The sequence below is a fragment of the Myotis davidii genome, unplaced genomic scaffold, assembly GCF_000327345.1.
Source record: "Myotis davidii unplaced genomic scaffold, ASM32734v1 scaffold93, whole genome shotgun sequence".
Lineage (NCBI taxonomy): Eukaryota > Metazoa > Chordata > Mammalia > Chiroptera > Vespertilionidae > Myotis > Myotis davidii.
This window is the reverse complement of record NW_006292095.1, coordinates 3821613-3834144: the sequence shown is the minus strand read 5'-3', so window position 1 is coordinate 3834144 and position 12532 is coordinate 3821613. Positions and strand designations below refer to the sequence as shown.

The following is a 12532-nucleotide window of genomic DNA, read 5'->3' as shown; positions in this document are numbered from 1 at the left end:
CCATGAGTTTTTACTTCCACACCGTTTTGTATGATAGAAAACAAATTGGCAGCTTTGTCTGTGTGACTGGGTTTGTCTCATGACAGCCTTTATTTTGAAAGCTGGCTTTTAGTCCATGCAATTTACAATAGTTTAATTGGACAAAGCCTATTCCATGGCAGATTACTTGAGAAGCCTGAGTTCTGTAGTCACCATTAACTCAATTGCTTTAGAAAAAAATATACCCTTCTAAATTTTGTCCCTGGGAATAAAAAGTATTGTGCTGACTGCATTCTGTCATTGAGAGGAATAGGTGTGTAGTGAGGATTGAAAGCTAACTAGTTCTGTGGTTTTGTGGACAGACTTCCATTAATAATAGACATTTTAGCTACTCTTCCCAATCCCACCCTTTCAGCTCTCTTCCTGCTTTTCCACATGACTCTGGGGTTGCAGCTCCTCTAGAGCACTGTGAGGATGGTCAGCTAGGTTCTCTCCTTTGCTATGGCATTGGAGGTGGCTGCCTTCTCCTTATCCATCAGTGGCCTTCATTTTATTTCAAAATCCCTGTATGTTCTTAAATCTCTCATCTTCTAATCGCCTCTTTCTGATTCTCCTTAACTCTTATTTATTGGGGAAAAGGAGGCTATTGTGTGTCAAATCCTGCAATCATTCTGAAGGTATTTAATTAAATTTTAAGCTATTTTTATTTATTATCCTGAATTATTCAATTGATTTTAGAGAGGTTGGGGATTTAAGGTGTCTTTACCTCACTCTTATATATTGTGATCCTTTGTGAAAATTATCAATCATTTTATACATTAAATGATGTTTCTGTGTATCCTGATTGATCAATCAGTACAAAAAGAGAGATTTTATTTCTTATTTATCGACATGAAGAAATGTATCTCTCCCTTTTTACAAGATAAGGATTTCAAATAAATCATTCTTAAATTTAATGCTGTAATTCTAAGTGAACAATATACTGCATGGACTTAGACATTATTCCAGAATGCAAGTTTGCTTAATATGGGTTGTGATTCAGAGTGTCTTTGAATTTTTTATTGATGAGATATAGGAGTATGGTTTATCAAAATGATCATAACCACATGGGTATTCTAGAGGAGATAAGAACATCTCAGCACATACATGCCTTTGAAATTTCAAAAAGATTATGTTTGTGGTATGTAAATGTTGCTAGTCAATTAATAAATAATATTAACTGTTTTTCTTATCCATGTGAACACACAAGACTATAAGGAAATATGCTTACATAAACAGGCATTTCCCCTAGGAAATATGGTTTTAGTTATAGTAGAGATTTTTCTTACCTGTGCTATGACTATTTCTGGGATATTCTTTGTGTCTCTTGTTCAGAGAAGTAAGTCTTATATTCTAGTTTATATTCAAAACATCATCCCAGCCATTGCCCAGAGTTTTCTTTTATGGTGTCTTTTGCTTCTTTTTTTTTCCTTACAAAAGAGCCAACTTACAAAATGATCTGTTAAGCCTGGGTCTTAACATTTTCTCATTTATTTCCCCCTAAAAGCAATCCAGGGAAGTGTGACTAGTTTATTATTGCCTCAGTGACAATGTTTAAGGAGCACAGAATGAAAATACTAGTTCGTGGACAGGTAACGCTGGTTTGTCCAACATTTTATTATTGCTGCTGGCTTCATTAGAGCAATTTATGTTAATGAACAAGCTGATACCTTTTTCCCCCTTTAATGCCAATGGTATTAGGCGATAATTTATGTTTTAGACTATTCACTATATATTGGATATTCTATCTGCTAACTTGATAAAAGCAAGGAGATAATTTTAGAAGGTGCCCCATATGTATTCAAATTAAATTAAATTAAATTTGGATAGAAAAATATTAACATAAAGTCTGCATGAAAATCAATAAATAAAGTAAAACTTGTATTTAATGATCACTTACTATGTGTCATACATTGCTTTTGTTTATTTATATGTATCAAATTATTTCATCTTCATAACCTTTATGTATATTTTTTATTCACTTGGGTATAATTACTATTTCAAATTACAAGATGGGTAAACTGAGGTATGAAGAGATAAATAACTTGCTTAAGATCACATTGCTAAAGTGAAAGATAAGGGATATTATTACTAAAGTTGGAAAAAATGTAAAAATTATAAGAATGCTGGTATTTAGCACTGATCACTAGAATCAGTGAGTAAAATACTTATTGCATTGAATATTGGCCTAGCCAATAACTCATTGAATGGCCTTAAAATTGTAAAGTTAATTCTTGTCAAATATGATAAGGATGAAAATATTACCTTCACAGGTTCAATATGAATATCCTATCTAATAAAGATGGAATATGATAATTGACCCTCATGCTGTTGCAATAGATGACTGCGCCCACAGCTAATGAGGGAATATGCTAATTGACTGCCCCGCCCTCAAGGATGGCGGCGTCCAAAGCCAATAAGGAGGGACTATGCTATTTGACTGCCAACCTCCAAAGGTGGTAGCTCCCACAGCCACAAGATGGAAGATGGTGGCAGCCAGTCCCCTTGGCCCTGCTGCTTCATGCGCCTGCCTCCAGAGTCCCCCAGTCCCTTCAGCTTTTCAGGGCTGACCTGAGGTCAGGCAGGCCTCAGATGGCAGCTGCCCAGCCGCCCATGGCCACCCAAGGCTCTGGTAACCAGGGCCGGCTGAGGCTTGTGCTCCAGCAGTGGCAGCAGCAGAGGTGTGATGGGGCGATGCCTTCCCCTGATCCCTGTGTAGCCTCCCAGCCCTGAGGGCTCCTGGACTATGAGAATGGGCAGGCTGGGCTGAGGGACCCACCTCCAGTGCATGACTTTTTATGCACTGGGCCTCTAGTATTTTATAAAAGTTCATAGAAAGTGTTAAGACAGATCCTACCACGTTACAAGTGATCAGTACAAGTTGACTGTTTTTGTGCTTATGGCAATTAGTATCAATAATCTAACAGCACTGCTCCCTCAAGGGAAAATAGTATCTAATTCTCAATATTTTATATTCTATCAAATACTAAGTTACTTTATTGAATGATTAGATGTCATAAAATCCAGGTTCACATGGTGTTTTTATAAAAATTTTTTATTGTTGACATTGCAGGAGCCTCCTTCCCCCTATCTTTTATCCACCTCCAACCCTAATCCCCCAACCTTCCTCTTCCTGGATTTTAATTTTTTTTTTTCATGTACCAATCCAATTTTCCCAACAGCATTTATTGAAGAGACTCTCTTTACTCCATTGTATGCTCTTGCCTCCTTGGTCAAATATTAATCAACCATAAAGTTGTGCGTTGATTTCCTGGATCTCTGTTGTGTTGCATTGGTCTATATGTCTGTTCTTAAGCCAACACTAGGCACCTTTGATTACAATGGCCTTGTGGCATTGTTTGATAGCTGTACTGAGATCCCTTCAAGTTTATATTTCATTTTCAAGATTCCTGTGGCTTTTTGGTGTACTGTTGGTTCCCGATAGAATTTTAAAATATTTTTTTCTAGTTCTGTGATATATATATCATTGGCATTTTAATAAGAATTGCATTGAATCTATAGATTGGTTTGGGTAGTATGGGCATTTTAATGATATTAATTCTTCCAATCTAAGAATATGTAATATTCTTCCACTTCTTTGTATCTTCCTTAATTTCATTCTTCAATGTCATATAGTTCCCTGAGTAGAGACCTTTTACTTCCTTCCTAGGTAAAATTCATTCCTAGGTTACCTTGTTATTTTTTGATGCATTAATAAATGTGGTTGTTTTCTTAGTTTCTCTTTCTGGCAGTTTATCATTGGGGTATAAAAATGCCAAGGATCTCGGTGTGTTGATTTTGTATTCTGCAGCTTTACCAATTTCATTTATTAGATCTAGTAGCTTTTTGGTGGAGTCTTTAGAGTTTCCTATATATTACAATGTCATGTCTTCTGTATACACCAACAGTTTTACTATCTTCTTTCCAATTTGGATGCCTTTATTTTTTCTTTTTGGCTGATTACTATGACTGGGACTTCCAGTACTATGTTGAGCAAATTGGATCCAGAAATACATTAAAAAAATCATATACCTTATCTAGTGTGATTTATTCTAGGGGTGCAAGGTTGATACAATATATATAAGATACATCACATAAACAAAATGAAAAATAAAAATTACATCATATCAATAGATGCAGCTATTTTATCTTAAATAGTACACATATAAGATAAAAACTCTCAAGAGTGGAGACAGAGGGATCATATCTCAACGTATTAAAGACCATGTATGAAAAAGATACAACCAACATCATGGGCTAACACTAAAAGCATTTCCCTTAAACCATGAACAAGGCAATGATGTCCACTTTCACCACTCTTATTTAACAGATTCATATGTTTTATAAAACTTTGGTGGGCCTATGCAGGTTTACAGTTGTGTGTATGCAAAACAAAGTAAACTACAAGACTGTGTAAATAATGTAAATAATCATAACTTGCATGTCTTTTTCCATTGTAAACCTACTTTTGCCTTCTTCTGTACATATAAATTTTGTGCATTGTTTTGTACCAAGAACAATTGCTCATCTCTGCATCTTCTGATTTCCATTTTTGATGCTTGTTTTTAAAATTTTAGTTTTGTCTTTCTGGACGTTGCGCTTATGTTGCTGATCACAAAAACCTTGCATCCTGTAATGCTTCAAAACTGTGCAATGGACATGGCGTAAGTAATGGCTACTCTATTTTTATGTATAGTTATTTTTTAAATTCATGTTAATAACATTTTAAAGATAACAATGAGATTCACAATTATTTGATGTGGAAATTTCTTATAAAAAATTGGAGTCAAATAAGGAAATCCATTTTCGTTTTTAAAAAAATATATTTTATTGATTTTTTTACAGAGAGGAAGGGAGAGGGATAGAGAGTTAGAAACATTGATGAGAGAGAAACATGGATCAGCTGCCTCCTGCACACCCTTTGCTGGGGACGTGCCTGCAACCAAGGTACATGCTCTTGACTGGAATTGAACTTGGGACCCTTCAGTCCACAGGCCAACACTCTATCCACTGAGACAAACTAGTTAGGGCTCCATTTTCATTTTTATACATATGTACATGAATTATGTGTTTAATCAGATATTTCTCGGTCTCTGTCTCCTGAGTTAGTAACCTTTGAACTCTGCACAAAATGCTATATAAAGCATCAGTCAGCATCAAAAGCTCTGCTTCCTAGGCAGCCATTGGTTCCCCACAGTTGACCCAGATTTGGTTCTGATTGGTCAGTTTTTATGCCAGTCAGCATCAAAAACTCCACTTCCTAGGCAGCCATTGGCTCCTCACACTTCACCCAGATTTGGTTGTGATTGGTCAGTTTCAATGCCAGTCAGCGCCTCTGAGCCTATCAACAGGATCTGATCAGAATGGCGGGGCTAATCAGCAGCCCCGGTTGAGGCCTGGAGAGAAATGGAGGCACAGCTGCTGGAGAGAGAGAGAGAGGCAAGTGCTGATCAACAGCTGCCACACATGCTATGGATCAGACCATGCTCCTCTCTTCAGGCCTCTCTCTGGGCCTGATTCGTAGCCCACTCAGCAGTCAGTGCTGGGTCACCATGCCTGCAGCTGCAGCAGTCAGTGCTGGGTCTCCATGGAAACCCAGTGCTGACTACAGGACTGACTTCCGGTTGGTCGAGCCTCTGGTCATGACAGACCCAGGGCTTTTATATATTAGGATATGTCAACCATGCACAATGTATTTTCATTACATGTAATACTTATCCTATATAATAAAAGCCTAATATGCTAAGTTTCCAGCTGTTAGTTTGACCATTCGACCATTTTTTATGATGCACACTGACCACCACAGGGCAGACACTCCAACAGGTAGGGTAGCTTGCTGCTTATGTCTGGAAGATTAGGACTGGGTGAGGCTGGTCGGACACACCCTGGAGACCTCCTGTGGTCCCTCCCTGGCCTCTAAAATATTTCTTCTAATTAATTTCATTTCAATGTGCACAAACCCATGCACCAGGCCTCTAGTAGTATAATATTTTTTGAGTGAGAGCAGGATGTTTTGTGTATTCCAATCATTTATGCACTTTAATGGCTTCTATGTGTTGTTTGTATGTTTGTCCCACAATATATTTGAAGTCGTTCACTATTAGACTTTGGTATATTGTTAATTTTAACTTAACTAATAAACTAGAGGCTGGGTGCATGAAATTTCTGCATAGGTGGGGGGTGTCCCTCAGCCCGGCCTGCACCTTCTCCCATCTGGGACCCCTTGGGGGATGTCTGATTGCCAGTTTAGGCCTAATTCCTCCCACATTTCCTCTCATAATTCATAACTGCTGGCTCCTAACTGTTCACCTGTCTGCCTGCCCGATTGCCCCTAACTGCTTCAATCAGCCAGCTGATCGCCCCATCACTGACCCCCTGCCTAATTGCCCCCAACTGCCCTCCCCTGCCAGCCTGATCACCCCCAACTACCCTTCGCTGCTGGCTTGATCACCCCAAACTGTCCTCCCTGCTAGCCTGATCACCCCTAACTTCCCTTCTTTGCCCTCCCCTGCAGGCCTGGTTCTCCCCAAATGCCCTCCCTGCCAGCCATCTTGTGGTGACCATCTTGTGACAGCCATCTTGTGGCGGTCATCTCGTGACGCCATTGTGCAAGGGTGTTGCGCAATACCACTTAGGCTTTTATTATATAGTACATTGGTTCACTGGACATTATTGTACATTCATTTTTGCATGTTTATCTGATTTCTTAAGTTGTTATCAATAATATCTGATGGGTCAAATGTATGCACCATTAAACTTTTCAGTAATATATTGTCTTAAAGAAACAGGGTACCAGTTTTTGCTCCCACTTATCATGTATAAAAAGGTGCATTTCCTCTAATTCTGGCCACTGCAGTTTCTCAGTTTTTCAGTCTCTTCTAACATGGTAAATCCATTGTTAATTTGCATTTATTTAATAATTAATAATACGGTTTTAGCTATGTATGTATACTCATATTTACCATTTGCATTTCTATTTTCTCATCCATGGCAAAATTGTCTATTATGTTATAGAAGTTTTGTAAACTTTGGAAGGTTTTCAAGCATGCCTTTGGTTTTAAATTTGTGACTAGTGTCTTCTGCCGTATTGATCCTTCATATTTTATCCTGTAATAATTCATAAAAAAGTGACATTTAAAAAAATATATTTTATTGATTTTTTACGGAAAGGAAGGGAAAAGGATAGAGAGCTAGAAACATCGATGAGAGAAAAACATTGATCAGCTGCCTCCTGCACACCCCCGACTGGGGATATGCCCACAACCAAGGTACATGCCCTTGACCAGAATTGAACCTGGGACCCTTCAGTCCGCAGGCCGACGGTCTATCCACTGAGCCAAACCAGTCAGGGCAATAAAAAAAGTGACATTTTTATGTGTCTTGGTTCAAAATGTTCTCCCAAGTAACTTAAATGTCCTATTATTTACATTTAATTTCTGTTTCTTTTCGTCTTTATTTAATTTTAATTAAATATTAACATGCCCCTACTTCTAGATTCCCTCATCTACTTCTGACCCTTCTTTCAATTCATGTACCAGCTCACATTTATAGATATTTTCTAGAAAAATACTTTCTATATTTTTGTATGTTTAAGCAAGTTCTTCTGTGAGTTTGTCCATAAGGTTTTTTGGTAAATGTTTGCCTTTCTCACAGCTATTTTTTATATGACACAATTCATAATACATTTAAACTCCCACAAGTTTATAACATCTAGCCTCATAATTTCTATGTCTTTCTAGATTAAGCTATTTCAGTTGTATCAAAAATGCTACCTGTATTTTAAAATACAAGAGACAAATAATAGTGAATCTCTGTTTTATGAAAAGATAATGCATGGACATTTCTTTTGTAGAATTTTATTTTAGAAATTATTTCCACATTAAAATAAACACTACCTCTAATATACTAAATTATAATACTTTAACAATGTGTATTGAAGAATAATGACAAATGTTGCATTTTATTTTTTATTGTACATATAGTATTCTTATTCTTCATTTGGTTTTGGTTTTAGGTTTGCAATAATAACTTCAATTGCCATTGTGATGTTGGATATTCTCCTCCAAATTGTGAGGAAACACTGTCATCACCAGGAGGAAGTATCGATGATGGGTTTTGGATTTATGCCAAGGGTTAGTATCTCAATCAGCATATTCCAACAGAACTTTCTGCACTTACAGTAATGTTCTACATCTCACTCTAGCCATTTTGGCTCAATGTATTGAGTGTCAGCCTGCAGACTGAAAGGTCCTAGGTTAGATTCAGGTCAAGGGTGCATGTCCAGGGTTGGGGGGTTAATCCCCAGTACAGTGCATGAAGGAGGCAGCTGATTAATGATTGTCTCTCATCATTGATGTTTCTATCTTTCTCTCCCTCTCCCTTCCTTTCTGAAATCAATAAAAAGCATGTCAAATAAAAGAGAAACATGCAAATTGACTGCACCTCTGCTACGCCCAAGCCATGCCCACCAGCCAATCAGAGTGACTATATGCAAATTAAACCAGGGGCTTGGCCAGCCTGCAAAGAGCCATAAGCCCCTCACCCAGACTGGCGAGGCACCCCAGCAGGACCTTCCACCCTGAAGGAGGTTTAGCCAGCCTGAAAACAGCCATCAGCCCTTCACCCAGGCTGGCCAGGTACCCCAGCAGGACCCCCCTCCCTGAAAGGGGTGTGCCAGCCTGAAAACGGCCCTCAGTCCCTCACCCAGGCTGGCCAGGCACTCCAGCAGGATCCCCATCCTGATCCAGGGCACCCTTCAGGGCAAACCAGCCGGCCTCCACCCATGCACCAGGCCTCTATCCTATATAATAAAAGGGTAATATGCAAATTGACCCTAACAGCAAAACGACTGGGAATGACTGGTCACTATGACAAACACTGACCACCAGAGGGCAGACTCTTAATGCAGGAGCTGCCCCCTGGTGGTCAGTGTGCTCCTACAGGGGGAGCTCTGCTCAGCAACAAGCCAGGCTGATGGCTGCCAATACAGCAGTGGTAGTGGGAGCCTCTCCCACCTTCTCAGCATTGCTAAGGATGTCCTACTACAGCTTAGGCCTGCTCCCTCTTGCAAGTGGACATCCCCTGAGGACTCCCGGGCTGCCAGAGGGATGTCTGACTCGCAGTTTAGGCCCAATCCCCCAAGAGGTCCCAGACTGTGAGAGGGCACAGGCTGGGCTGAGCAGACCCCCTCCCCCCCAAGTGCACAAATTTTTGTCCTCTGGGCCTCTAGTATATTATAAAAAGAAACGTTCTACATCTCCACCATTGATGTGGCTGTTGACCACCTGGCATGTGGATAGTACAACTAAGGAGCTAAGATTTCCATTTTATTTTACTTTATTGAATTTAAATTTAAATAGCCATTGTGGCTGCTCTATTACACAGTGCAGCTAACTCTAAATCATACTTTTAATCAAAATGTTGTATACTCTTATAATTCAAATCTAGAAGTGACATTTCAATAGACTTCTCCCAAAATTAACCATGGTTACTCAAACATTTCTATTTATACAGTAAAGTTTTCTAGATTAGTATTATTAAATTATAGAATAGGTGATAGTTTTAGTATATAGTTTATATCTCAAGTATTTGCTCAAGTAATGTGCTAGTTCAAAACTAAGTTGCATTTTTAAAGTTAACTATACTAAAGTTAAAAATAATAAAATTTTTCATAACCATCCCATATGAATAGTAAGTAGTACAAAACATTTTTCCATGTATTTGGTGAACGTTCACAAACAAATGTAGTGTATTTGATTTTTCTAAAAGTCACGATCTATAAATCTCGGAAGAGTTCATTTCCATTAATGTCGTTCCACCATTGGCACTTTTGTTGTTATATTTTTTTATATATTATAGTATAACACTGACAATACATTATTATTGGCCTTAGGTAGCTGATAGATTATTAATTTTTTTAATACAAATATTTACTTTTGCCCACAGATTTACTGTTTTCTAGGGCTTTTCAACTCTTCCAGATGAATTTTTTGAATGTTCGTTCTAGATCTGTGAAATATGCCGTTGGTATTTCCTTTCAACTCTAAGAAACTTCCTTTTGTATTCCTCTTTTTGTGTGTCTATCTTGCAGCCTTTGTCTTTAAAGTGTTTTTATAATGTCTAAATTTGTGAAGGGTATTTTCACTGGAAGTTGATTTCTACACTGAGAATTGTTTCTCTCAGATGTTCAAAGATATAATCACATTGTTCCCTGACTTCCATTTTCTGATGAGATTACTGCTATCATTCTTCTTATACATCTCAATAATATAGTGATTTTTTAAATTCTTCATCTGAGTTTCAGACTTATTTTCTATTTTTGATTTTCCAGTTTCACTATGATATACCAAGATGTGTTTTGTTTGAATTTATCCTGCTTGGATTGGCTGAGAACCTTGAATTTATAGCTTGTTGTATTCTTGGAAATTTTGGGGAAAAAATCATAGTCATTATTTCCTTTTTAATATTTATTTTTATTATACATATTTGGCTTTTAAGAAATTTATGCCCTTAAGCATATTTTCTCTGTGGTATTTAATTCTATGGGTACAGAAAAAAAATGAGCAGACTTCTTTTCTTATTAACTGTCATCATGATACGCAATAGATCTATCACCCCAAATCCTCTTTGACATCTCCTTTATAGTCATCTCCTACTGTTAATTCCTGGAAAGATATTACCTGTTCTCTGTTCAAGATATTTCTTTTTTTTGGAATGTCATATGCATTTCTGATTCATTGCTGTTGTCATATATTTTAAAAATTCATTTTTTTAAATAGCCTACTATGGAAAAGATGTCCTATGGTTTGCTTATCAATTCACCCTTTGAAGGCTACTTATGTTTTTTCAAGATTTTAGATATAAAGAATAAATCTGACATATATGTGCATGTAAGATTTTTAAAAATTCATATAATATATAGAATATACATGTTGAATATACATATATTATCCCTTTTTGATGGGTAAACACTTAGGGGTACGATTGCTGGGCCATTTACTAAGTGTACTTACTTTAGTGAGTGCACTTTTAATTTTATAAGAAACATTCAAACTATTTTTAAAAGTGGCTGTACCTTAATCCTTCCCCTATTCATCAGTGAGGGGTCCAGTTTCTCTGCACAGATAGCCTCACTTCACAAGGACTTAGATATTATTTTTTCTTTGTTTTATTCAACTTTGTCTTGTCAGTTTTAGATATGTACTAATATCCTACTGAGATTTTATTTAACTTTTTATGTTGAAATAATTTTAGATTCACAATGAATTGCAAAGAAATGTAGACGGAAGTTTTGTGTACACCTCAGTCAGCTTCCACCAATGGAAACGTGTCACAGTACTACAGTCCAATATCAAAACCTGGAAGTGGACATTGATAAAATACATAGATCTTTTTCAATCTACCAATATATATGCACTCATTTGTGCATATGTTTGTGTTTTGTAGTTGCACCTGTGTGTGTATTTATTTCTGTGCAATTTTGCCACACGTTAAAATTGGTGTAGTCATCACCACAATCGAGATGCAGAACTGTATTATCACTATATACTGATCCCTTCTTTCCTAACTCCTGGCAACCGCTGACCTGCTCTGTCTCTCTAATTATGTTATTTTATGAATGTTATATAAATGCTTTCATACAATTTGTGTCTCCTTAAGATTGACTTCTTTCTCTTGCATAAATTTCATGAACTGAATATAGTTGTCGCATATATGAATACTTCGTCAATACTTCAATTGATGATTCGTATTTCTTTGTATGGGTGTATCAAAATTTCCTTAATCATTCACCCATGAAGGACATATTTGGTTGTTGCTAATATTTAGCTTCAGGTATCATGATTAGATCTGCAATGAATATTCATGTGGAAGATTCTGAATGAAAGTAAATTTTTAATTATCTGGAAAACATGCCTGGGAGTAAAATTGATGGGTTAATAATAAGCCTTTTACAGTTTTAAAGTGACTATCAAACTATTCCAGAGTTGCTGACCATTTGACACTTGCATCAATAATAATTCAAAAAGGTGTAATTAATAATCTTGAAAAAATGTCTTATGCTGTGAAGAATAATAAAAATCTCAACATCCTATCTAATAATAGACAAACAGGGTAATTGACCATACCTTCGCTGTGCCTTCCATTGGCTAATCAGCACAATATGCAAATTAACCGCCAACAAAGACGGCTGTTAATTTGCATATGTAGGCTCCAAATGGCGGAGCGAAGACTGAAGGCAAGCCGGGGCTGTGAAGATGGAAGATGGAAGGTGGCTCCAGCCGGGGCCATGAAGACAGAAGATGGAAGGTGGCTTCGGCCAGAGCAAAGGCCTGGGTGCCGGGTGCTGGAGGGAAAACCAGTGCCTGCAGCCAGGAGAAGGGAAGGCCTATTGCACGAATCTCTTTGTGCAACAGGCCTCTAATATATAATAATAGTGTTGAGCTCTCTGTACTGTCCTATTAATCTATTTGTTTACTCTTCCACCCATACTTATCTAGATTGCTATAGTTTTCAA

The 12532-nt window shown here is 37.4% G+C and overlaps 1 protein-coding gene across 1 annotated transcript in view; it reads left to right on the top strand.

Moving 5' to 3' along the window:
• The window catches only part of LOC102757242 (disintegrin and metalloproteinase domain-containing protein 18), a 77760-nt gene that overhangs the window by 52345 nt on the left and 12883 nt on the right, over positions 1–12532 (top strand). Inside the window, 2 exon segments of the mRNA XM_015565269.1 lie at positions 4596–4682; positions 8033–8150. Of these exon segments, the coding sequence (XP_015420755.1) occupies positions 4596–4682; positions 8033–8150 (205 nt within the window).